General features: G+C 41.6%; 1 protein-coding gene across 1 annotated transcript in view; it reads left to right on the plus strand.

Moving 5' to 3' along the window:
- The window catches only part of KCNH5 (potassium voltage-gated channel subfamily H member 5), a 175,761-nt gene that overhangs the window by 8,504 nt on the left and 139,292 nt on the right, over positions 1–27,965 (plus strand). The window contains exons 2-4 of the mRNA XM_032691257.1: positions 4,756–4,879; positions 11,558–11,664; positions 16,083–16,211. Coding sequence (XP_032547148.1) covers positions 4,756–4,879; positions 11,558–11,664; positions 16,083–16,211 — 360 coding nt within the window. The remainder of the gene's footprint in view (positions 1–4,755; positions 4,880–11,557; positions 11,665–16,082; positions 16,212–27,965) is intronic.

Genomic DNA, 27,965 nt, shown 5'->3' on the forward strand with positions numbered 1-27,965 from the left:
ACATCAAGACAAGCTTAGAAATAATAAAAATTGACTTTTTATCTCTAAGGAAATGAGAAGTGGAAATGCATTTTCAGTGCATTGGAGAAATCCAAGCAAGGATGAATACGTTACCAGAGATTTCAGACTAATCATCATGCAAGTTTTGAAGTTGGCTGCATGTTAATGTTTTCAGAGTATGTGACACTACCCCATGGTCGTCTGGATCCCAGTTGCGTAGAGTTTCATGTGCTGGAGCTGACCACTGTCTGTCAGATTTACTGTCCTGCTTTCAGCAGTGGCCCATGTCCAGCTGACCAGTGGAGAAGTTCCCAACCTCCGTAGTAAAATACTGGTGAGATTGGGAGCTGCTGTACATGGAAAGAGAAGATTTTCCTTTCTGGGCCATAGCACAGATACTGCACTAGTTACTAGTGCTGTATGGCAGAATACAAGCTGTATTTATGCATTACCATCTGTAACTCTGGCTATCCTTGGCAGTCCCTCCTATAATGCTGTTCTTTCAGTGAAGTTGTGGTTTACTTAAATCCGTTTGTTCCAGTGTGGGTGTAATGGATGAATTTGGTGGTGTCCAGTTATTAGTAGCTCAACTCTGTTAAGAAATACTTGTTATTTGAAATACCTCCTATATATCATATTTTGTAAAAAAACTTGCTTTGCAGAATATAGCTCTTGTGTATTGAATCCAACAGGAATAGAGCTGGGGAGATCCCAGTACTGGTGTCCTTGCTATGCTCATCACTCTGCTATTTGCAGACCTTCTCTTGGTTCCTTTTCTTTTTCTTCTCCTGGAGGCATAAAACACCAGTTTTATCTGTTGAAGACTTGAGCAGGCAAGGAGAGCTTGCCTCTACCAGGGAGTCTGAACATCTCTGGTTTTGGCTGCCTTGTGGCAACTGGAGATGTAGAGGAAATTAGGTTTTTCCTACCCTGGTCTCTTACGCCTTGTTCAAGCAGCCAGGTGGAAATGGAACAGAGTGGAATTTGCTAAAGCCTAATGGAAATTGAAACCAAAGACACAACTGTGATTGACCTTTCTTAGCAAGGAAACCATGTATCTGAGCTGTAGAGAAACAAAAGTCAGACAAGCAGGTGAATTTAGTAGTCCAGGACTGGCTGTGGCTCCATCTCAGGGGAGGTAACTGCAGAAGTGGACTTTCGATGAGTGGTTAGTGGTGGTGATGTGATTTTAAGAAATTATGGCCAAAAAGGAGAGGGTCTTTTGAAGTGTCTTGTAATCTAGTACAAGGTTTGGATGTTTGCAGCTGAGTATGGACTGGATAATGTAGAGTTAAATCTGTCTGGAGTTTTGATCTGGAGAAACTGTGGAAATAGGAAAGAATTAATTGTGTCTTAGTTGGAGAAGGTAACATGACTCCTGATAAAATATAGGGTAGGTTAAATATAGGGAGTCTTGTGGATGCTGAGACTTGGGTGCACAATAAAACCCGAGGGTCACATGTTGACCCTTCTTCTTTGAATTTTATCAAGCTGCTCAGTGAGCAGCAACATTAATGGAACGTGGATTCCTGTGGCTTTGTGCCCACAGTTACATTCACTGGTCTTTAACAAGAGATAAACATTGATTCAAGATTTTCCTTCTGTTAGAATAGGACACACACACACATACACACACACACATATTGATAGTGGATCTGGCAGTGCTGGGCTTGCAGTTGGACTCCATCATCTTACAGGTCTTTTCCAGCCTAAATTGTTCCATGATTCATAGTCACATGCGGAGCATGGATGAATAAGCCTTACTTGTTTAGGAAACAAGGGTAAAAAGAAGTCAGCTAAGTAAAAGAAAATTCGTGAGGACAAAAGAAAACATATTCTAATATCTGGTCAATTTTATAGTACATATACTATGTATCTGATCTAATATTACAAATACTAGTGTCAACCAAGATACTTCTAGTGTCTTTTCTTTCCTTCTAATTTTTATGGGATTTAAAAAAAAACCCCACTCATCTATCAATAGTTTGGCTTTATGTTTTGTTCCCTCCCAAGTTTCTTGTGGACTTATCAGTTTGTTGAGTGCCTTATCAAGTATTTTGAGACCCTCTGATGTGAAGAAGTATAAAGTCCATAAAAGACAACCATTAAATGCTGTTGATCAGCTGCTGGCTGCAACACGAATCTTCTACTGTGTACTCTGTGTCCTGAAACAGTTACGTGGTGGGAATACACAATCGAGTTTATGTCTGTGGGTGGGGAGGCTTTGGAGCAGGGTTATCTGCTTTTGGACTGTGGTCCTCTGGGGAGCTCAGAGATGTGCAGAGCATCCGTGAGTGCATTTGGAATTGCAGCCTCTCCTCACCAGGTTGTGCCCTTTTTTGTCGAGATATGTGAGCAGAATTTCGGCGAAAGACAATTCTATAAAGACAGTCTTTCGGAATTTAACCAGAGGGCTTGTAATCTTGGTTGTTTCCTGGTGGGATGGGAAATTAAGAATTGCTTGTGCTCCCATCCTCTCCAGCTGCTGGGATGTGGTGGTGGCAGGGTGGCAACCATGGGGAGAGCCTGGCAGGTTTAGAGGGCTTGTGGTGTCTCCACTTTTCCAAATTGGAGAAGAGGCAGGGTGTTAGGGGAAACATAACACAGTGGGATGAGCTACAGTGAACTCTTTGGTTCCCGGGGCTTCCACAATGTCCCCTGTGTTACTGTCTGTGCCATGGTGAGGAAAACTGGGCTGAGTCCCCAGGCAGAGAGGGCTGTGGGAAGCCAGGGAGATTTTATGTAATGCTCAGGCTTTTCTCTGTGTCTCCTGCTGCTTGTAGCGAGGGCATCTCCCTTTGGGTAGGAAAGCAAATTTTAAAAGTTGACATTTAGGCTTAAGAATATTTGTGATGGATTCAAATAAATACTTTGAGCTTAAAAGTGTTAGATTTCACAAAATCTAAACTTTTATTTCTCCCATTGGTCGGCTTTTAAATATTTTTAAATCTGCTTTTCTACACATAATCCAATAATCTCCAGATTATTTTTTTCTAAATTCATGCTTATAAAGGAAAAAGAAATACCATTTTTTTTAGTACATGTTCCTAATTCAATAGAATAATGTTTGCATAATGTACATTCCAGTAGTGTGTAGCTCATGCAAACCCCATATCATTTTATGTGAAAATGAATGTATGCACCTTAGTATTATGTCTGTAGTTGTCATAACCATTCATGGCTATTATGAGGAAAATTTGTAACAATATCCTTAATTTTTTTCCCCACAAGAACTGCTGAAAGGAACATTTCCTATAATTTCTATGCAGCAATGATTGTTAATAGTTATATTTTAATAGCTTTTTAACACCATTGTTAGTTAGTTAGTTAGCTTTTTAGCACCAGTTAGTTCCATAGCTGCAGTCAAAATAAAATTGGGAACTAACTGTAAAAACAAAGAAAACACTGAAGATTACCACAGACCACAATTTTAGAACCTCTATGAAGGGAGAATATTATTTCTGAAACAAAATTAGGAATGTTTACAGTGTCAATGAACGTAAAATCCCACAACATTGTGTTTAAGTAAAATGGGTATTTCCTTCTCTCGAAATGCCTTACTAAAAGCAGGGATGGAAAAATAAAACTATTTTAGGACTAACTCATGATGTGTTGGTGCCAGTCCATGCATATAAACTGTAGGCACTGACTGAAAGAACAGATGACTGAAGTGATATTTAAACCTGAGTTCAGCCTCCCAGAATTACTCCCTGCCCATATTTTGTATTTGCAGCAATGGATGCTTGTTACTAGGATGTGCCAAACCCACCTATTTGCATTTTTAGTAGACTGCCACTGAAATTCATAGAATTATAGAACGGTTTGGGTTGGAAGGGACCTTAAAGACCATCTTGTTCCACCTCCCCTGCCACGGGCAGGGACACCTTCCACTAGACCAGTTTTCTCAAAGCCCTGTCCAACCTGGCTTTGAACACTTGCAGGGATGGGGCATCCACAGCTTCCCTGGGCAACCTATGCCAGTGCCTCACCACCCTCACAGTAAAAATCGTCTTCCCAATACCTGATCTAAACTTGCCCTTCTGTAATTTTGAACCCATTACCCCTTGTCCTATTGCTACATGCCCTTATACAAATTCCCTCTCCATCTCTCTTGTAGGCCCTTTAGGTACCTGTTTTGTATTATTTGAATGTGTAAGTCCCTTTGGCACTCATCATGCTAAATTTCCATATCACAGTTCATATCCACACTCCCAGATGTGATGTGGCACGTGGTGTACTATGAGATGTGACGGGTGCAACCTGATCTTCCCCAGCGGCTCCTGACACTCTCTGTCCCTCATCCCAGTAATGCTGCCTGTGCTCTGCAAAACCAGCTTGGACCTGTCAGGAGGAAAAAGTTACTTATCTCAAGTGAGAGAGTTGTCATCAGTTTTGGGCTCACATACAGTTTAGCATTTAACACTCAGTTTGCAAGTTAATTTAGGGTTGATTCCAAGATACATGTGAAATAAAAATCAAACATGATAGCTTGACCAGATGTTTTGAATAAATGAATCCTTTCTAAATTGTTAAAACATTGGTGCTTATATCAGTATTTTGGGGTGTAAGAAGCTGCTTACATTACTAGGAGTTATCCTCTTTCATCATGATTTCTTTTCTGATGCCCATTTTGATTTCAGTTCCCTTTGAAACGTCACAATAGAAGTTACCACCACGAGCGATTGCTGTGTGACACATGGAGGATTTAATTGTACTTTGCCACTGACAACAGCCCTGTTTCTCTTCTCTTTTCAGAATCCAGTTTTTTGTTGGGAAACGCCCAGATTGTGGACTGGCCCGTAGTTTATAGTAATGACGGTTTTTGTAAACTCTCTGGATACCATCGAGCTGACGTCATGCAGAAGAGTAGCACTTGCAGGTATGCCCAGTGTCTGTCTGCTGACACCTGATGCACTTGCAATTTTATTATCTGCTGGGAAGAACAGGGAGGTTTTGGAAAAAGGATTGATCTAAGACAGGCATTGTCCTGCAGGAACTGAAGTATTAGAACAGGCTTTAAGAAATGAAAGCAACAACTTATCCAGAACATGGCAAAGCACTTTGAAATTTATCCTGGCTAGTATTGGTAATAATATGCTCTAGCTAATGATGCAATAAAGAATGGGTTTTTGAGTTAACTATTATACTTCAAAGACTTTTTTTTGCTAGGTTGTACTGAATTCTGCTGTTACCATTCCAGGAGGCAGTGGGCTGTTCTGTAGCCCTTGTTGGCCCTTGTTATTAAGCACACACAGAGCACAGTAATGCACAAAGTGCATCTTTACTCCCAAGAGGGTGATTAAGCTGCCGATATATTTACTCTAAGCATTGCAGCTTTATGGGTTTTTCCTTTTGTTGGTGGTCTTTCAGGAGCGAGCAGCTGTGATTTGTGGTCAGACATGCATCTGCTCCTTGTCTGCTGCATCCTTTAAAAGGAGATGCTTTGGGGAAGGACTGAATCCCTGATGCGTGTGCATGTGCATGTGTGTGTGAGCAAGGCAAATAAGGAATGGCTGAGATACCAGTTTGTGTAGGTTTTCCCTTTCTACCTTCAGGGACTGACCAACTCTAGGCGCTGGGAAGAGGGCACTGTATGTCTGGAAGTGTTCAAGGCCAGGCTGGATGGGATTTTGAGCAACCGGGTCTAGTGGAAGTGTCCCTGCCTGTGGCAGGGGGTTGGAACTAGGTGATCTTTTAAAGTTCCCTCCAACCCAGACCATTCTGTGATTCTGTGATTCTATGATCTACAGTCATAAATTTTGGGAGATGAGTGCTGCCATACACTGATGATTGGCTGATGCTGGTGGGAGCAGGGTTGACAGTGAGTCTGTCCCTGGATGGCAGTCATTGCTTACTCCAGAAAGCAACACGTGCTGATGTGTAGTCACTGCTCTCATGTGCAGGGAACAGAAGGAAGCCTTGGGAATCTAGGATTGCTCTGTGCAGCCAAGTGTCCTCTGATGGGAAATAGACAGGAGATAGGCATGTGCTGCTGAAATGAAATATTCATTCACACAGTAGCGACAGAGTTGATATACTCAGTGGGGCTGAAGGAATAGCCTTATCACAGCCGCTGGATATTCATACATGCTTTCCCCTTTGCTCTCTGCCATCCTGTATATTGAAATAAATTTGGTGTGAGCCAGCACATTCATAGCCTGTGCACATTAAAATAATTACAAATATAAAATGTCATTTTAGGAAAGTGTTGAGTAAGTGAAGGTTTAGCAGTAGCTCTCTGATAATGACTCCCTTGTGCCCATGGGTGCTTATTGTGAATGTTATAGTCTCCTGTTACCATTTGTAAGGATCCCGTTTTGACCACATTGAAATAGGTCATACAGGTGAATTGTGCAGATGCAAATCAAGGAGGAATTATCTGTTTGTAGCAAAGATTTTTTTTTCCTTAATTTTCATTCTGTACATCTACCTCTGGATTTTGGGGAGCCCTCTCTACACTTCAAAGCATGACCAATACTGTTGTGTCTGTCTCTTGGACAGGTTGGATGGGGCTTGGAGCCACCTGGTCTAGGTGTAGACCCCATGGCAGGGGATTGGACATGGATGATTTGTAAGGTCTCTTACAACCCAAATCATTCTGTGATTCTACAAGTTACATATACAGATTTTTCCTGCTTCTTAAGAGGCATCCCACTTTCAGATTAACAGAGGGCTGGACAGATTTTCAGTGTGGTCTGACACGCAACATGCAGCCTTCCAGAGCAGTGTCTTTGGAGCTGCTCTCTAATGAGAGATACCAAAAGGAAAATGGTCTTGAAAGCCAATGTTACCTCCTAAGGCTTACTCAGTAGAATGTCATTGGAGGGTTTTTGATATCTGGGGCTATTATTTGTAGTATTTTCTGAGTCAGCCTCACAGTCCATTTTTGCTATGTTATGCCCAAATTATACATTTTACATAAAAATTGCTTTATGTGTAATATTTGCTTTACTGCTCTGTGATCTGGGATGAAAGTGCTGTGGTTCCATACTGTTATTGCAGGTTTTGGAAGGGTCTCCTTTTACAGCTTTTCAGTGTCAAAAATTCAACTAAATTAAAAACACAGATAAAAATTATGTATGTCTACCCCCTGATTCCAGTAACTGTTATTAGTGATCGTAACTGTGATAAAGGGCAGTTTATAGTTTTTGCAATGTTTGGTAAATTTGCCCCTGACTGTAAGTGCCTTCAAATAATCTTTCAGCCATGCTTTTCTCCTGGTATTCCAGCAAGTATTTGCTTTATCCTTCCTACCCCATACCCTACACTGGAACTGTTCGTATGTCATGTAGATGTGGTATTTATGGACATGGTTTCGTGGTGGACTTGGCATCGTTGGGTTAATAGTTGGATTTGATGATCTTAGAGGTCTTAAAGGTCTTTCCCAACCTAAATAATTCTGTGATTCTGCGATCATTGTATTCAGTCTTCAGGTGGTCTTGGCTACTACAGATCACAGGGAGGGGAGGATAAACTTAAGTCACTGGAGGTGTGAGTGATTTTTGTTCCAGTTCAGCCATAAGTTAGTCCTGTGACAGGCTGGTAACTCTTTTGATTTTACACTTCTCTCATCTTTGTAATCAGCACCAATGGGTCCATTGGCAGGAAAATCACTTATAAACTTAGTACAAGTGCCAGTCTCCCTAGTTTCACAGGCACTATATATATATATATGTATATATACATATACACACCTTTTAAGGCACAGTGTACATAGAAGTCAGGCTACGTAATATTGGGTGATGGGAGCTGATATGTGTTCTTTCTGAGTGCACATGGCACCCAAAATTCCATGTGTAGCTTGGGCTGATATATAGAAAAATTGGTGTGAATGAGTGCTAAAATGAATAGAATTTTTAGGTGGAACAACTCATGTGCTTGTGAAGCATTGCTGTGCCAAATGAAAATGAGCTGACAGTCCAGGAGGAACAGGGCATCTGCGACATTTAACCTCTGTTTAACCAAAAAACTTGCCTGGATGTGCATCAGGAAGTCAGCCAGCATCCAGGAAAACTACTGGTTTCATGCCCAGTGTTTTCTAAATATTATTGCTTATCAGTTAAGCTCTGTGTTCTCATCCAGCCTTTGGAAGAGAAGGCACCCTTTGAGTGGCTGGTTAGTGGACCTACCCTGTCATTTTACACTTGACATTCACTCCAGACTTTGCTTTGCTCACTCTTCCTTGCACCCAAGATTTTTATAGGCACTGTTTTCACTGAAACACTTGGTCAGCATCTCTGCTCTCCCTTGTTTTGATTTACTGCCGTCACAAGTGGGATTAAAAAGAGTCTGCAAGGGAAATCCTGGCTCCAGTGGAGCTAGTGGCAAAATTCCCACTGTGTTCAAATAAATGTGATTTTGCATGGTGGGTACAGTGTGGTGGGCTTGAAAAAAGCTAGATTTGATACTGAGATGGCACACCGTGACCTGATTTTTGTGTGTGTGTGAAGGCCTCCTTACTGCCAAAGCTGTTGCAAAGAAACCCCGCTGAGTGTACCAGTGGGACCCAGGGAGCTGCACTATTTCTTCTCAGAAATGGTGTGTGCTCTTCACCTTGCAGGCTTTTGAAGCTATTGAGGTGTATTTGCTGTTCCTCCTGGGTAGATGTTTGTCTGTTGTAATCAATGCCTTGAATGCTGTAAATCGAGTAGGATTGGATGCCTTCTGTGCTTCACCTGTCCTGGATAATTCCTCTCAAACAGCTGTTGCTACCCTGGCACGCACTACAAACCTGGACCTGCTCTGGTACTCGTGCTCTGGATCCTGACAAAGGACAGAGAAGCACTAAATGAAGCTTTGGATAAGGCTTTTCTGTTCAAGGCATGCTTTCAGAGGGAGGTGGGAGCCTAAGCATCTTAAATGACAACTATTCTGCTTTAAAGATGGGAAAAATATCTAAGATTGTGTCTTTCTCTGAGTATTTCAGTAAGTCTTGCTTCTCTTTGATAAGCCTGTTTTCTACGTAGTGAGATTCCCAGTAGCAGAGTGGGTTTGATATTTATGTCTTGTACAGTTTGCACTCAAGGCACTCGACAAGCACTAAATAACAGAAAAAAAACACAAGGCAGAAAAAGACAGAGTGATTGACTGGAGAAGTAGGAGTCCTTCCATGTGTACAAAATAGGACAGACTAAATTAAATTAAACCTGTGATAAGCAGAGATCTTATATAACTCGTACAGTGAAAGGCTCTGAGATTCCTTTGATGCTGTTAAAAATTGCCTTCTGAAAAATGTTTTTATTGTTCCACAAGCCTTTAAAATGTCTCTTTATATGTGAGTATAATATATGATTTGGGTATTACAGGTTTACTGCAACCATAAGCTGCCTTTAATTTAAAACATAAAGTTGATTGATCATGTTCAGCAGCAGTAACTGGTATCGTCCACCTCTCTACGTCAAGTAGGATTTGTCATTTTAACACTAATTAATGATGACTTTCTGTATTATAAGTCATGTAAAATCAAGCACTGCAAAAAATTCTTGCTATTTTTTCCTCCAGGACTATGTGAAACATTGTTTTTAAGTCTCAAGAACACAAAAAAGAGATGCATCAGTGCATTAAAAAAGGCACAGATTAAAAAAGAAATATCAAACTCTTTTTGTTGTCATCTCATGTATAGATGTATAAAAGATTATCAACTGAAATTGGGAAAGAAAGTCAGGTCATTTGAAAATGAGCAGTAAGCTGTGTCTTGCATCTCCTTGAGACAGCTGTGTATGTTAATGATAATCAGTACATTAATGAAGTCTTGTGACTGGGGAAAACCATTTCCTGATGTCAGGCATTGTAGTGGCATCTCCACTGCAGGGCTGTCCCAAAGGTAACAGTTATGCCACACCATTCATGGAATCATAGAGCCATTGAGGTTGGAAAAGACCTCTAAGATCATCGACTCAACTGTTAGACCAATACTATCATCTTCACCACTAAACCGGGCTCCCAAGTGCCATATCTTCGTGTTTTTTGAACACTTTCAGGGGCGCTTATTCTGCCACATCCCTGGGCAGCCTATTCCAATGCCTGACCACCCTTTCAGTGAGGAAACCTTACCTAATAAGCAATCTAATCAATAGCAGTCCCTGTGTTACCAGCGAAAAGGCACCTGTACTAATATCCAGATGTTGTATTCATTCCCATGCCCTGTGTCTGCCTCCACCACCCCTGTCAGGCAGCACCTTGTCCTGGGAGCAGCCTCACTGCCTCCCTTGGTTGGCTGTGCAAAGAAAAGATTCATGGTCTGGCCTTCATTGAGTACTTTAATGCTTGCTGAGCCAGTAAGCACTATGCTGTTTTATTGTTTCTTTCAGAGCAGTGGACATAAAATAAATGTTTATTGAACCTTTGGAGGTCTGTTGATCAATAGGAGAAGCTGCATTGAAACCACAGAGGCACTGATAGCTTTTCTCTTTCATATTCTCAGGATTGTCTCTTGTAGGTTTCAGCTGAAGCCCAAACTATTTGTGAACAAAGAGAATGGGAAAAAAAAAAAAAGTCTGATCAATTAAAAGTATATTCATCCAAGTGCCTGAAAGCTTTTATCCCATGTTCCATTTTACTTCAGTTCTGTAATTGGGCATTTGCACAGAGCCGCCTTTGCTTATTTTTAATCCAGGAAAGAATGACAATAAAAGCCTGGCTGTTTCCTTACAAAGGCTTTCAACAGTTAGGTCAGGGGGTTGGGTTTGCTTACACCAGCTGGAAGTCTGACCTGGAAAAGAATGCGAAGATGAGATGGTCAAGTGACAAGAAATAGCAGAGTTAAAATTACATTTTTATATTATCAGCCTGGAGAGGGATGCATCTCTGAAAGCTTTTTAATATTTTCCACTAAACTATTAAAGAAATGCAGTATGCAGTAAGGAAAACGAGGATAAATTTGGTTGTTTGGTAGTAGTGCAGGCACAGCTACACATATAGAGTTGTATGAGGCAACTCATACACTTGCTACCTGTACTGAATTTTCAGAACGTTACAGTCATTGTTCCTCACTGTTTAAATCCTACCTCTATTTATAATTGGTATTTAGTAAAAGAATTCTGATTATCTTATTATCCCAGATGCATCTTGAGAAGATTAGATTTGTTGCCATCAGTTCAGCCAACAGCCTTTACCTGTAATAGCTTGCATTCCTCCTCCAGAAGGTTTTTCAAGAGGATTGAACAAAATTTGGGAGGTTTTAGAGGTTTTGTTCCATTTTCTCTGTTTTGACAGCAATCCTGCCGTGGCCTGCAGCTGTGGAGATAATGGTTTCATAAGCTGTCAGCTATTTTTCTATAAGGATATATAACCATATATCCTTAAAGATATACTCAGAAAAAGCACTTAATGAAGCATTACAGTGGATTTATTTGCAGTCATTTACAGTAAGAAGGTGGTCATGGTTACTCACTATTGTAGGTGTCCTTGTGACACTCTAAATATTTAAATGAAGTGTAAATCATAATTAAACCTTGGTAAGTGACAGTTCACAGCATCTCGAATGCCTAGGCTGTTTAAGGTGACTGTAACAAAGTTGTTTGTCTAGAAAAAAAGAGAAACCTTATTTCTTTTTCAGTTTTATGTATGGTGAACTGACAGACAAGAAGACCATTGAAAAAGTCAGACAGACTTTCGACAACTATGAGTCAAACTGCTTCGAAATTCTCCTCTACAAGAAAAACAGTATGTATATATTTGTGTATGGTGCTGGGAGTGACAATGCATATTTAAAGTATATAATAGACTAAAATAAATTTTCATTTTGACGTATGGGCAAGTTGGGGCAAGATTTAGAGAAGAAACAGGTATTTTGGTTGTCACAGCTCACAAAGAGAGCTCTCTTTTCAGGACAAGCATTCAGATTGCCAGGAATAGTAGTTGTTCCGTGCTGTCTCAAGTCTGACTCCTTCTTTCCGAAATATATTTAGTTTTGAAGATTGTTTCCCTGAAGGGAAACTGACTGGGTTGAGTGAAAAGAAATCCTGAATGAGATTCCCCCACATCCCTTAGAAGACTCCCCCATGTCTCCACAAGTGAGAACCCAGACCCTGTTTGCTGCGAGTGGATGCTCCCAGCAGTGTCAGGATGCCTCTGTGGTGTGTAAACCAACACATATGAGCTCTGGTGAGAGTACTAAATTTGGCACGTAGCCCAGGGATTAGTTAGAAAACCAGGGAATTTGTAACTTAATTAGATGCAGGAGCTGGCTCCCTTCCTCATGGTGGCATTGGGTTTGCAGGAAGTTGCCAGAACCAGAGAAGACTTTCTTCATTTTGTCTTATCCATGAGCCACTCCAGTCACATTTTCTGTCCTGCCACACGTGTGGGCTGTACTGCTTCTGGCTTTTCAGCTTCATAGCACACACTGAGCAAAACCCACGCTGTTGTGTGGTCTCACACTGGACTTGTGCAGTGTGGACATCTTTCCTGAGCTGATGGTTGTGATTCCTGCTGTTGTCAGTGTAAATGAACAGCCTCCTCCACTAGCACAGACCACCTTCCCAAGATAGAAAGCCAGAACTGTCAAATGAAACATGCTCCAGAAAAGCAGGTTCCTCTACCCTGAGCAGAAAGAGCCTGGTTGATTGGGTTGGTGGCTGTGTCACGAACAAGCCAAGAACAATCCTGATGGAGATGTTTTCTTCAGTTTGGCTTTCATTGCCCTGTACCGGGTGCAGTTACTGTGGGGCTGGGGAGGTTCCTTCCTGGTTCACCTGCCTGGAGCCCAGTACCTGAGGCTGGGCTTCCCCCTGGATGGGCCTTGGTGCTGGCAGGGAGCACCTTGACAAGCTTATGTTGGAGCTTTTTCTTGCATGCTGTGTCTGAGGGTAGGGAATGGTGTGCCTCAGGAAAGAGCTAACTGTGCCTGACTGCCCCATTTCACTGCAAACTCACATAAACCTTTCATGACATTGAACAGAGCATCCTGGATACCTCCTCTTATGCTTTACCTCTGTTTTCCTTTTTTAGACTAAGTCTTCCTCTATGTGTACTTAAGCAGCAGGAAATGTCATTAGAGTTCTCCAGTTCTGCCTGCTGCAAGGCATTTTAGCCAACACCTTAATTAAAAAGAGAAGCAGGAGCAGCTCTGAAGTCCAGCTGTTCCTGCAGGTGTCCAGGAGAGCCCTCCAAATGACCTCTTTTTGTTTCCTAAGCATATGAATGTGTCTGTTCTACAGATTTCTTGCTTCTCTACCTGTTTCCTGTGCAGCTCACCTGGATGTCCCCTCACAACAGGGGAATTTCCTGGGACAGACTCCTGTTGGGTATCTTTGCTCGTGGTGCTGCCCAGCACTGCCATGTCTTGTGTTTGTGTGATTTCCAAAGGGGATCCCAGAGATCCTGTGCTCTCCCCAACCCTAGCTTCTCTTATTAAAGAGAGTCCTGCTCTAGAACGGGCCATTCCTAAAGTAAATTCCTTTCTATTTTATTTAAGTATGAAACGAGAAAAGCCTTCTCTTGGTTACTGTCCTGTAACAAGGTAAATTCCTTTCTATTTTATTTAAGTATGAAATGAGAAAAGCCTTCTCTTGGTTACTGTCCTGTAACAAGCCAGATGCTTTTTGCTTTGCATTGTGAATTGTCTGCTGGAGCTCGATGATGCTTCAGAGATTTATTGACCTGCAGTTGCCATAATAAAATCTTCACCTTTGCCCAGATCTCCAAGTCTACACTTTCCATAAGTTATGCAGGATTACAGAAGGACTTTGTGGAAAAGTACTTAATATTTCTTTTCAGGCTTGAGTCAGTTCCCATCCATAACATCTGTTGTCAGCTTTCTTCTCCATCACCCGAAGCCCAGAACTTCAACCTCTCACTAATGCTAATAGACTCACCTTTTGGCTCTGGTTCAGCAGCTGGTGTGCTCAGGGTTTGCTTCCATTTATCATAATCGGAGCCTGGCGGAAGAAGGTCCTTCAAGAAACCGCCTGCTTATCCTCCAGGATGAATATTGGAGCAGATAACAAAATAAAGAATAGTTATCCGTTGGTATGAATGTACTTCTGCAGAGTGTAGGCAGGTACTCTGTGTAAGGGCTTGTGTTTATCACCTACGTGGAGCTTGCAGTGCTTTCAGAGCACCCTCCCATCCACACTTTCAAACTGTAGGTCCAGCAGTGCTGCGTACTTTTGATAATGTGGCACAACCTTTTTTTCCCTTACCTATTCCTTTATGCTTTTGGCAGAGGGAGATTTTGAGGTTTTCAGGTTGCTGTCCCATCCTGCTCTCCTTTGTTGCAGAGATGGTCTTTTAAGAGCTGATGTTCTCCAGCAGCATCTGTACGACTGCTGCCTTTACACACTCCCTTGGTGTTTTAACCCAGCCTGCAGGTTTCAGGTTCAGACCTGAAAGCTTGCTACAACTTTCTTCTGCTTTGCTGCATTCCCTCATATATAGGGAATATACCCTATATACCTCTACCCACACAACTATTCAGCAACCATGTTAAGCATGCATATATATATATATATATGCTCTCTCTCTAATGTGTATGTATCTATATGGTAATACTCAGGAAAACTCTTTGCCTTCTTTTTCTCATTTTGCTGCTTCTGCAGCAGTAGCCACTTTGCCTCTGTCTTTGATTTTTGTCAGCACTGGTGACAGGGTATTTTGCCTCCTTGCTTTCAGAGCTTTTCAAAAGATGCCTATGGGTTCCCAGGTATGAGTGCAAGTAAAGTATTTCTCCAGAGAGCCGCAGCACTGTGTTTTAGTAGTTATAAAAAGTCTTTTATCTCAGGTTAGCAACTGGGAATTAAGGTAATCAAGTAATCAGCATAATGGCTTTGGGAATTACAACAAAAAGCAGTCCCACATCTCTCCATCATCCAGTTTACTGGTAGTAAGTTACTGGTTTAATCCCAGTTGAATTTCAATGAACCCTTGTGGATTTTAACCTTCCCCACAGTAGTCCTAGCCCAAATGGTTTTCATTGCCCTCTGGGATCTATCCTGCAGTTCCTGGCACAGCTCCCGGACATGGTGCATTAGAGGGGATTTGGGGGGGCCAGTGGTGCCTGTGTGGGATAACAGTGGGCAAGCAGCTTGTCTCAATGTGTCAGCACTTAGGCAGCTCAGGAGAAAAGCTATTCTGTCAACTGGCTGAAAGCACATCAAATCCCAAAGGTAATTAGCTGGCTGTGAAGGCATTTACAGTGCAGCGTGTGTAGGTGTGCGTTTGGGCGGGAGGGGACACGGAGCTTTGCTGGATGGAGAGCATCTGACATTTACATCCCTGCAGGTGAACAAGGTGTTTCTGAGAAAATTGCTTAAAGTGTTCTAGGATTTTACCCCTTATGGAGCAGACCTGCATGTACACAGGAGGCTGCCATGTGTGTTTCAGCCTGGAACACCAGTTTCAGCTCCTGAGCACCTGCAGGAGCCTTGTACAGAAAGTGAGGATTTACCGAAAGCCATGCTAACCACTCCAACCCCGAGGGCTTTTTTTTGGCTCTTTATTTGATGAGTGGTAGTATTTGAAAAATACTTGGTTTTATTTAAAAAACTGAGTAGAGATAACTGTGTTGGAAGAGTGCTGCACTGGGCAGGGCAGTGAGAAGTGGAGGTATGACATGAAATGCAAAAAAGAAATCAAGTCTTCTGATTTGTCTTGGTGTGACATTTAGAGTCCAGCTCAGCTCTTCTTAAATATTGTAGTAACATAAAATTTGGAGCATTTCACAGTATAGTCCATCAGTTTTGGATTTGATAGCTCCATAATATATGAAGAAGGAATCAAAGATACCATTCACCTGTTTTTTCTTGCCTTTTTACCTTGCAGACACAAAGCTGGTGAGACGTGCTGGGAAAAAACAAGAGCAAGAGGGGAAGAATAATATATTTTATTTTAGAATGGAGATTTATAAGGCCTGTTATCTCTGCTTATCTTCTGGTTAGATTAATGCAGCTGTGAAAATGGGAATATGTTGTTTTCCTTTGAGGAAGTAAAATTGAAAGCTCTGGAAGATGCAGAAATATTGACATATGGTCCTTAACTACATGTGTATTACAATAGCATGTAAATGATGAAATATTCTGTGTATGGGCTGGGGAAAGTTTGTGCTACACCACATTCCAATGTCACTTTTTTCTTTGCTTCAGGAACCCCAGTTTGGTTCTACATGCAAATTGCACCTATAAGAAATGAGCATGAAAAAGTGGTTTTGTTCTTGTGTACTTTTAAGGATATCACTTTATTCAAACAACCAATTGAAGATGATTCAACAAAAGGTAAATATGAAATACATTATTATTTTTTAAATTATAAAAGTGCATGCTTGAGCTTGGACCTGTCACAGGGACATGCCATGTCTGTGATCTGTGTCTTGAATTGAGGAAATATTTTGTGACCTGTCAGAGTTTCAATGTCACTCTCCTAAATTGTTTAAAATAAAAAAGATAAATCACCATAAGTGTAAATTCCCTGCCAGCGTTTTTCCAGAGTCACAAGCCTTCTTTTCTCTTTGTAATTTCATTATTGCATCACTACAGCTGGCACTTGCTAAAAATTGCATGGTTTTGAGTCATTTGAATGCTGTGTTGTTTTGGGAGACCTTTCTGTTACAGGACTGATATCTTCTTTTCAGGAAAAAAATAATTTCAGCTCCTCGTGATGAGACATTTCCTCCCTTTCTCACTCTTGGAGGTGAAATGCAAAGGAAACAGCCTGTTCGAGTCCTCTCTTACTGTTCAGGAATGACAACTGCATGGCAATGGGCATTGTGCTTGTTACTTATCAGCTGCTGGGGATGATGTTTGTTGAAATGCTCTCGTCACCCAACAGCCCATGGCCAGACCTGAAGCCTCACAGAAGGAGGGAACTAGTGGGAAAGGTGTGGAGGATCTGGCAGCATCCTCTGCTTTAGTTACAGGACATGTGTCCTGTGTAAGGTTTACATGTGTATTGCTTTGGGTAAAATAATGCACGCCTGCATAAAGAAGGACATTATCCACATCCTATCTTCTCTTGGAAGTTGCCTCCTGATGATTAATTCCTGACTGTGTTTTTCTCTTCACGCTTGAAGAAGGCTTGATATCTCACTCTGAGCTGTGTGTGCTCTAAGACGTCTTCTTTAGAATAAAGTTGGTGTCATTTGAATGCAAACAGCATTTAAACTAATTTCTTATTATCTAGATAGCACTTATTATATGTGTTTGGATAACTGAAAAGTCAATTTATAAAGGCAGACATGAAATGAAAGGCCCCTCTTTGAGCTAACACCAAATATGACTTTTTTTTTTTTTGTCTAGAGAGAGTATTATTCATTAAATTGTAAGATCCTGATGTAGGAATACATCCTCAAATATTGTAAGCTTTACTGCCCCTACAATTTAGTTAGCAACCTGCAAATGTTCTTTATTTTACTTTCAGCTCCATAATGTGGAATTTTTCTGCCTGGAAATAGTTTGAATTTTTTAAGATAAATGACAGTTAATTGAAAGGACTTTAATAGTAGAGGTCTGAAGGCATGGGACTGGCTCCTTACTGCAGTGTATATAATACATAGTGTGAGCTCATCAAGGAAAAAGCTTGTCTTTACAACAATCCTCTTGTAGATTTTCCTATTTGATGCTTTCTGGGGAAACCAATATGTTTCTCACTTGGAACCATTCCCCAAACCCCTGCATTCCCTGGCTCTGCCCCACTTCCCCCAGTACGTAGTTGCACTGAGGAGTGTTTGACTACAGCAGGACAGAGAAAACACACTGAAGGTGGCTCTCAAATGCAGAAATGATGAATGTTGCCTCCTTTGGATTCTCAGCCCTGGGAGATTCATACTCTGCTGCCTTCCCTGGGGAGGCAGGGATGTGCTCCAGGGGCTGAGCTTTTCTCCTTCCCATCTTGTGGCTGAGGAGGAGCAGAATCCCCGTGGCATCCAGTGTAGGAACTAGGTATGTTCCTGTGAGAAACAGCAAAAGCACTGAAATGCATAACTTGTGTACTGCTGTTCTGCAGTGAAGGGCACCATTAGTTAAAATGCCAGGTATTAATGATAAACATCACAAAATATTGTTGCAGGCAGCCAGAGAAGTTTGGCTGTATGTTTAAAGAGCCCTTACTTTTGTTGAAGTCATAGTCTAAAAAAACCCAAAAAGCCAAACAGAACATCCCAGAGGCACTACAACCACATCTCCCAATTGCCTTCAAGGCATATGGTTGGACCCTTAAGAATCTGCTCAGGGTGCATTGATTAGCATTGATTAGTACTGATCAGTACTTCCAACAAACCTCATAATTACAAACCACTGACCCGATTTTTTTCTGCTTTTGCATAAATTAAAGGTTGTCTTTTCTTGATATAAGAAAATCATATTCAAATATTTGCACTATTTTACTACAAGGGTGGGAAAACAGCACTATTGCGTTACCCTTTGTGTCTCAGCTGTGTGGATCTGTGGGATCCCACGGCACTGGAATCACAGTGTTTCTGTGTCAGACATGGTGCTATGAGAGATACATAATTCACTGTCCCTGCAGATAACATTACAGTGTGCTTAGAAGCTGCCAGGCCACTTTCTTTTTGAATTATGAGGTTGGTAAACATATACGTTACAATTTAGTGTAGAATTTCTAAAGTTTTGTAAAAAAGCATTTCAGTAAAATACTGCTGCTGAGTGCTGGGATTTGTCATTGAAAGGGCTATTTTTTTTTTCCTTTCCAAAAGAAGGATATTTCTTCAGAAATTCTTCCAGGACCATGCAATACATAATACATAAGTAACTATGGTGCAGATGAGTTATTGTGTATTACTTATGGGAGCAGTAAATTTGAGATAAAAAATTCAACAGAAATAAAATATTGATGCCATTATGCAATAATCTCTCTGTACCAATACATTCTGCACTGTTCAAAGGTGTGTTGCTTTGTTGCGAAGTTTCAGTATATCACACTCCTATAAGGTATTTAAATCATACCAATGGATGTATCTACACTGCAGAGTGTGTCCTGACTCCTGGAAATATATGGTTGGCTCTGCCAAATCTGCTTGCAGGGGCTGCAGTGTGGTTGGCATCTCATGCAGACCTTGCAAGGGAACAGCAGTTTCGGGGGACAGGGAGTGATGCTGAGGATGCAGATCTCTCAGAAGTGTTGAGGAGCTTGTCAGATTTGTGAAAACAGGACAGACAAATGAAATAGTTGTCTTACTACAAAGCAAATTGCAAGGGTGAAGTGGGGTGTTGTTTTTTTGTGGTGTTTGTTTTTGTTTGTTTTTTTTTTTTTGATATGGACTTAGAAACATGTTCGTTTCAAGGGTCTACAAAAAACGCAGTTGACATCACGAGGACAAGCCCCGTGCGAGCAAAGGGAGTTAGAGAGGTCTGGGGCACTGAGACAGATGGTGTGTGTCTCTGCTTACCTGTGTGCTCACCATTTGCTGTGTTAATGCTGAAAGCAGGAGGAGGAGGAGGAGGAGGACGGGGCTTTGCTTGCCAGAGGGAGTAAAAGTAATGAAAAATTTTCCCAGGTCACCCAGGAGACTGTGAATTTGCTGCAGACCAGAAAGCTGTTGAAACTTAGTGGACTGTAAGCAAGGCTGGAGCAAAGGGATATTTAAAAGCTACCTTCCTCTCATAAAACACAATGACAGAGATCAAACCCCTTGTTTTCTGAGAGGGTACAGGCAGTTGACACTAAAGATTGGACTGACTTGTTTTCTTGTTACTCATGCTCCTGTCTATTATTGCTGGGCAATGTGTGGGAGACCTGTGATGTATGGCAATGCAGCAGCGACCAAAAAGTACTACTGTATCCTTGTAAATGGAAAACTACTTTAAAAAGTGTCTAGCCAGTCAAAATTGTCAAAAGCCCCCAGCAACACAGGAAGAAGCAGCAAAGATGATAAAGGAGGGACAGATCAGCTACCTGGCTGATATGTTCACTCCTGGGTGAAGGTGCCACCGGCAGCTATGCAGGTCTGGAGGGTGGAGAGAACTCCCTCCATTGACTTGGTTTACGGTTTATGGTTTATAGTGCCCCAGCTGCTGAATCAGTGGCTGGATGAGCTGTGGATGGTGCCAGGGTGGAAAAGAGGTGTAAGAATTAGTGATGGGGCAGATGACGACACTCAGTGGTCACTGGGACAGTGGCCTATTTCCTGGTGAAGGAGCTGTGCTGTGTTTTCCTGGTCTCTCTTTCTTTCCTCCTCCTACTCCTCTTTGGTACTATGAATATTTGTCTGATCTGGATTCAATACCAAGCAGGAGGTCCTACCTGTGGAGGCAGAGGGCCAGATCCCCAGGAGTCCTGCCTCAGTGCCTTACACAGAAGAGGTGGCAGGCCATTACAAGCATATGAAAGATTGTATTATGTATTTTCTTCAAGAGAATAAAACCCAAAGAATTCTTTTTTATTAATGTTTGTACCGTTGTCAGGTCACAGTTGGATGCTTTTATCAGCTTGCTGAGCTTTTATTCTGTCTTTACCCAATGGCCTTTTAAAAACATCTGAAGACTTTCAATTCTTGCAAAGACACACAGTGGTAATAGTCTTATGTTTATTTGTCAGAAAAAAATGAAGCCATTTTTCTGGGCTCTAACTATTAGAAGAGTGGATGGGACCACTTAAAATGTTAACACCATTTGAAGCCAGGAGTGCTGTAGATTATATTGAACAGAAAGTTTAAGGATAGAAAAAAAAAAAACCCAGCATTTTTTTGGCTATCAGTGGAGTTTCACCTAGTTGTGCAGTGTTTTTATTCTATTTGTTATTGTCAGTGAAGAAAAAATGTGGCCTCTAGGTAAACTTGGATTTTTTTTTTTTTTTGTCTAGGATTCTCACTGGTTATTTTAAATCTCTTTTGAGTGAAATATCAGGCTTGTCACCTCTGAAGTGACTGGGAGGTTCTGGTGAATATTGATGGGATTTTGAATTAGGATGTGAAGTTGTGTCCGTGAGGCCCCTACAACTCAGGACCGTGTGCCGTTAACAGATGGGATCAGGAGATGGCACAGCAGGACCCTGAAGTTGCCTTTTCTTTTTCTTTTTTTTTTCTTTTTCACTTGGTAGAGCCAGACTTTGATAATCAAGACTGTCTGGGACAATGCTGTAATGCTTCCAGTGATATAACTCTTTATGGTTATATAACTCTATATAATGATACAACTCTATCTCGGAGTGTGACAGGGCTATAAAAAGTGTAGTAGTTGCAGAAATACAGACTTATGCTTGCTAATCCTTGCTAAGCCTATAATTCTGATCCTTTTTTATCTTTAATAAGGGCAAATTATTAAGCATATATAACTAGTTGCACATGGGAACTTTTTTCCTTGAGGGGGTATCAATCGTGGTGATAATAGGAGAAGTAGGTGGAAGGATTAGAGCATGAAAATGAAGTTTCTACCTTTAGCTAAAGCACAGTGTACCCTGTTGAATGCATCACCTTGACAGTAATCCATCACAGTAATTTAGTAGGTCACAATTTTGATATCCTTAACATGTTTTTATTGCACTTTTCCACGGCTGTAATGATAAGGCTCTCAGTGCTGTAGAGACCCACCTGTTCTCATGCTGTTTCCTTTTGCTCTGATCAGTGGTTTCACTCCCCGGCGCCTTCCGGGAGATCACCTGCATCTCTCCATTCTGCCCTGGGTTTAGATTAGCATCCAGGGACAGCTGGGCTATGAGAAAGAATTTTGAGGGGGTGACAAGAGAAGTGGTCATTTCCCAGGTGGGTTTTCAGTGTCAAGGATAGACAACTCAGAGGAATGATGCTGAGATATACTCTCTTGGTATTTGAAACCATTCATTTTGGATAGGCACGGGAAGACCTTCCAAGATTGCTTTTTTCCTATTTCTGCAGAACAAGCATCCCTGTTATTGTCTTCAGTGACATCCTGGTGGCATGCTGGTGCAGACAGCGCACAAACTGAATAGTCATGAAGAGATAGTTGTTTCCTGACTCTTGGGAGTGATACTCCAAAGCATATTTTCTCCCCCCTGCCCCCCCATCCTTTCTTGCTTTGCTGCTGTTGGAGACCTGCTGTGATGAAGAAGATGGAGTTTCCATATCCAGAGCTGTTTAGTTTCCTTCACAGAAATCGAATACTTCTCTGAATCTGATATTGCCTTTGGAGCCCTTTGTGTGCTCCATCAGTAATCCAAAATGCACATTAACTGTCTGAACATTTCTGTAAGTTTAATGTGCAATGAAAAAGAAATCCCATTGAAATAAAACCTAACCCTGTGAGAGATTGAATTAAACTGGAAGCTGATCTTTAAAGCAGTAGCTGTTTGTAGAGGGATACACTTTCTATGTAGAAAACTGAATACTCCTCAGTCATATGTAAAATAATGAGTATAAATGCAGTAGAGTTAGAGTTTAAAAGTCTAATCTGTATATCACAGGGCATTACACTTCACTAAGTTGCTCTTCTACTGAACCCATAAACTTGTGTGTAACTAAACCATCCCCTCCAGACAAGCATCCAGTATTGATTTAGAATTCTAAAGAGGCTGAGGATCCATGACATTACTTAATATTTTTCTTACTTTTCCATTACACTCTAGGCTTTAAAGAAGCACCATATTTAAATTAACCTGAATTTAGCTTCTTGCAGTGGCGTCTTCTTACGCATTTTTTTCCACTGTATTAAGAAAGTCCCATTAAGGCATTTACATGTATAATCAAGTCATCACTCTGCCTTCTTTTGATAAAGTAATTGAGTTCAGCTCCTTAAACCTCTGTCTAGCCTGAATTTGGAAGTCTGGTGATGGCAGATACATGGATATTTTAGCTGCCCTTTAACCCAGCTCATGGGCAGCAGTGGGGATGAAGCTGTGGTGGCCTGGATTTCAGTCTCCCAGGTCCCCAGACACTTTCTGCAGCCAGTACTGTGGCTGGGTGGGCTCCCAGCTAATTTCTCAGTACTGCCCATTGCTCAGCCTCGCCAAGCCTGGTTCTTACTGTTGTGTATACAAGGAATAGGTAACCTTTTGCCAAAGTAAAGCATGTGCTGAATTGCTCATCTACCAAGATCTTTGGATCCTTTTCAGAACTGTTCTTTGCTAGGGATGTTCTGCCCACCCACCCCCCTGTGCTGGAGATACAATTTGCCTTGCTTTTGCCTCAGTGTCTGTTTTCCATTTAAAACATATTTTAGTGGGATGTGCCCAGTTATCAAGCGCATCATCCTGTGTGACTGCCCTCACTGCTGTTTAGCATTCCTCTGATCTTCCCGTCCTCTGGCATTTTATCAGTCATTTTATAAGGACTTTCAGATCATAGAGAAAAGCACTGAATAGAGAGATACTTGGCCACTGAGGTCCAGAAGGCTCTCAGTAATAATTTTTTACTATTTTCCACTGCTCCTTGTTTAAAACTTGCCAAGTAGCGAGTTCCTCGTCCATTTAACCTGTAATTTACTGAACAGAGTAGTCTCAATGTCTTGTTGAGAGTGTCACACAGTGTCAGTTTGGAGCAGATTACCCTACAAGAGGTTTTGGCCAGTCTGTCTCTCAGGTGATTCAAATGCAGTACCAGGAGGAGGTGATGTGATGGGATGAGCACTGTGGCTGTGCCGACCTGGGAGCTGGTGGGTCCTTGGCTGCAGGTGGGAGCAAACCAAGGGCAGCCACTGAGATTGTCATCAGGTCAATGGTCCATGTTGCTGCCCAGCCCAACCCCAGCAAGTCAGCACTGATGCAGGGAGCTGCCCAGGCTCATGCCTCTCCAGTGCACATCATCTGCATTTGGCTTGCAGCTTGTTCTGTCAAGGTGTTTGGCTTTCTTCCCGAGCCAAATTCATACTGTTATAAGATAATGAAATTAGCATTGGTGGGGCATTTTACATCTTTCCGTGCTGACAGCTATTCATAGCCTTCCTTTCCTTTTCTGTTTTATTAAACATATTGATAACGCAGCTGTCTCCTTTGAGAACGCACGCAGGATCGCTCTCGAGGAGAAAAGGCAATGCAGAAAGAGCTGTGTCTTGCAGAATACACCATCTAAGGAGTCTTTCTGTTGTGCCTTTTGCAATCGGATATGTCTGTCATGTATTGGCCTCATAAGCCACCAGCGTGCCTGTATCAAATGTGGATAGAGCCTTCCCAAATCTTCGTTCGCGAAGCCCAGCCATGATGATTAGAAACATATTGAAACCCAGACTGGTTTTTCTGTCCTCTTGCCTGGCACTGAGATCAAGCTGGGTCACCTGTAAGTGCTTGGGTCATCCTGTTTACCCTTTCTGCCTATGGGTGCAGAAGCTTTTTGGTTGTACTCTGTAAGTTCTTTCGAAACTTCATTGTTACTGTAATAAATCTAGCTGAAGAAGATTTTTTTCCCCATATTTCTTTAGGTCTTCCATGTCCATTCTCATAAACCATAATTTCTGATTCACCTACTTACTTTTCCCCCTCTTTTTTTCCATCCCTGTGTGCTTCATTGTACGCTGCTTTTTAATTTCTAGACAACTACCTTTCTTTTGATCCCTAGCCTTTGGCTTATGTATTCCTTTTTTTTTGACCATTGAATGGCACCATTTTGCTATCTGACCAACTCCTAAAAGCCAGTTGACTGAAATTTACAGTAGTCAGTATTTTCTTTTTTTTTTCCCCTTCTTCCCTAAATTTGCACTTGTTTTTATAAACTTACGGGAAATAAGTTCTTAGTGGCCCTGTGTATATAAAGCTTAGCTTTAATTGCAGAAAAGTGAAATCTGAGAAGTTGGGCACCATAAATTTGTGGCTATGTTAGAATTAAATTTAAAAATACGTTGTATACCAAATGTAGTCTAGAGGCATATAAATCTTAGCACTTCTTATCAGTAGGTCTCACAATGGCTTGAAAAGTAGGTTATTAGCATTATCTTCACTTTAAGGAAGAGAAAACTGAAGCTCAGGGAGGTAAAGTGATATGCCCAAGATTATCCATTAGTTCTTCATCCATGTTGAGCTCCCCAGCAGTTGCAGTGGGTGGATGGTAACTGGGAAGACAACATTCAGCAATAAAAGAGGTTGGATGTAAAAATTTTCCCAAGAGTGCAGTACATTATTTGACAGTGGAACACACGGAATTTCAATCCAGAAAATTTATCCCAATATTTTGAATTACATTTGAATAGAATCTCAGTCCAGAAATACTTCTACTGCATCATGGGAGTGACTGAGCTTTGTTTGACTATTATGCTGCATATTCAGGAGTCCCATTTATCCCTCTCCTCTCTGACAAACCAAAACCAGGATGATTAAGTTTTACAAAGAGACAATGAACTCTTTCAGCCATACTTTACCTGCAGTAAAGAGCAAACAGCCAGCCATTGTAATGATTTTGCTGTCTGAATGTCTGCAAATAGTTGGGATTTATACATGCTAACTATTTATGCCAAAGGATGATCCATGTCACCAATTGAATTCCCTACTACCTAACTCTGAGCAGTGTTACCTTTTGTGGATATGTCATAAATTATATATTATATAGGCATTCTGCATGTTTCGTGCTTCACAGTGAGAGGAGAACGACTTTTCCATGGTCTGGGGGTGTTCCCTCCACCCCTGCAGGCAGGAATCAAGATGAGCACTGCTGTAATTGCCCTCTGCAATTATTTTTCACGCAGAATATAATTCTTAACCTGAGTGTTTTCACTGCAGTCGAAGGTATGGGATAGTTCCCTGTTATACTGATTTAAAAGTCATCATTATTTCTGATCCTTTTAGGACCAGACAAACCTTGACAAAAAGGTTAATTGCAAGCCAGTAGAGCTACACTAATGCTTTGTTAGGGGGAACTAGCCATGCCTAGGTTTTTCAGAGCAAGGGCACTATAAAGAACATTAACATCTCGCCTTGAGATTTTAAACTCTTCATAAACTCTGTTGTAAGAATTTAACTTTAAAATAGCATAATATATTTTATGAGCTAAATCTTTTGTTTTCAGTGTGGCTGTTAGCTGGGTAGTTAGATCTGTATTTGCAACTGTGCACAAATCCTGTCAGAGAGACTGTGAATTTTCAACTCCTAATTAAATTATGGTGAGAATTTGAAGGGTTTTCTGACTTGCACACAGTTATATTTGAAAATATTTGCTTTTATCTGTGAAGGCAATGGGTAGGCCTATTGACTGCTGAGGTTTGTTCAGGGAAAGTGGCTTAAGCAATAGTGGACCAAAAGAGCCAAAGTCCTTTTTTGCTCAGTAGCCCATGCCCAGGCAGAAACTTTCCCAGCAGAGGGAACTGCCCAGATCTGACCCATCCTCTGGGCAGGAGTGTTCCTATGTGATACACAACAGGACCTGCTCCTTAGTGTGTGTGGCAGCACTTTCAGAAGACTCACAGTTTTGGATGAAGTCTAACCAATTCTCTGTTTTGTGACCTTGGGAGGAATCAGAGGGATTTAAAGGTTTTGTCTGAAGGTAGTCTTTAGGAAAGAGTCGTTGAGGTATTTTCAAACCTAAATGACTCTGTGATTCTATCCCATCCCTTCCACCATCTCTTCTGCTTGGGGAAGCCTCCCTTGCTGCACTTTCTTTGGACAGCTTTCTGTGTTTATATATTCTCTGGTTCTTTTTATGCCCTGCCACACACTGCAACAACATCTTTGACCTGGCTGACATTTCTCCTTACTCAGAGAGGCAGCAGAGATGAGGAGCAGGTGTTGGAGATGGATGGGAGTGTTTGTGTTCTGGATTGAACTGCAGAGTGTATTAATGGGAAGGAGGTTGGTAACCAGAAGGACAGAGAGAGGTCCCTGTAGCAGTGCAGGAGTGTGGGTGTCAAAAGGTCTCTGCACACAGAGAAAGCAGCAAGTGTGGCAGGGGAGGGGAGGTTTTTGGGGAGCAGCTGCCACAAAGCTGTTCCCATCCCAGCTGTCCAGTGTTACACAGAATGATGGATTCAGGATCTCAGGAAGAAAGTTGTGTGGACATAGTACTACTCTTGTTGGAGGAGTAGCAGATGGAAAGGCACATGCTATAGTGAGTAAGACAATTTGGACTTGCTGATGGTGGAGGGACAATAGGATGAAGTTCTAACATGGAAATACCGTTTCCCCCTCAGGCACCATGTAATTTCTGTAGTGGTGTATGAATCTAGGGAGTGGCTGAGTGAGCACCTAAGACCCATGTGGAAAGCTTTTCCTCCTCTGAGGAGGTGTTTGGGTGCTCTATCTGCTTCTCTTGACTATTGCCTACCTCCCTTCTGTGCTCCTGCACTCCCCCAGGCATCCTGTCACAACATTAACAGCTTCAACTCATGTTACAGCATCTAAGATTTGAAAGAAATATCTATTTATTTTTTATAATTGATTTAGTCCTCCTGTTTCTTCTTCTCTTCAGAGAAGCCTTTGGCTCAGCCACTGTGTGCCACGAAGTCACCTCCAGCTCAGTTAGCCCCACAGTCAGAGGGCAGTCCTAATTAGAGCAAGAGGCGTGGAAAATATCTTGTGGATGTAAAATATTTAATTGTGTCTAAATTGCATGGAGGAAGAAGAAAGTTGCAGGCTTGGCAGGGCAACTTACAGCTGGGCCAAGGCAGAGAATAGCTTAGTCCATGTCTATCAGCATGGTGGCCTTCTTCATGTCCTGTTCTGTTAACTCTATGGGCTTGGTAAATCTTCATCTTCAGTTTATTGAGAGTGCAGGAGTTTTGTTTTGAGTAATGGACGGGAACAGGGAAATATTTTGCTAGGCTCCTGTTTAAGAGACCCTTGTTTCGGATCATGAGAATGAATGCAGATCATGAGGGTTTTGTTTAAAGCAGGGATACAGATGCTTCTTGTTTTGTCCACAAAAAGGAAAGTAATTAAGGAGAACCAGAGGAAACAACCATTGTATGTGTGTGCTATTCCAGAATTTTCCATTTGAGGTAGTTAACATTTTTGTCTGAAAGACCCAGTTTAACTTCTTGTAAGGAGGAGCAGCTGCTGGCCTGATCTGGTGTGTGATCTGATGATGTTGCTTTTTTTCCCAAGAATCTGAGTGCAGTGGTGCAGGTTCAGGGTGTTATTTTTCAAGTGGTGCTATGGAAGAAAGACACAATCCAACTGAGCTGAAG

The sequence above is a fragment of the Chiroxiphia lanceolata genome, chromosome 6 (assembly GCF_009829145.1).
Source record: "Chiroxiphia lanceolata isolate bChiLan1 chromosome 6, bChiLan1.pri, whole genome shotgun sequence".
In the NCBI taxonomy this organism is placed as follows: Eukaryota; Metazoa; Chordata; class Aves; order Passeriformes; family Pipridae; genus Chiroxiphia; species Chiroxiphia lanceolata.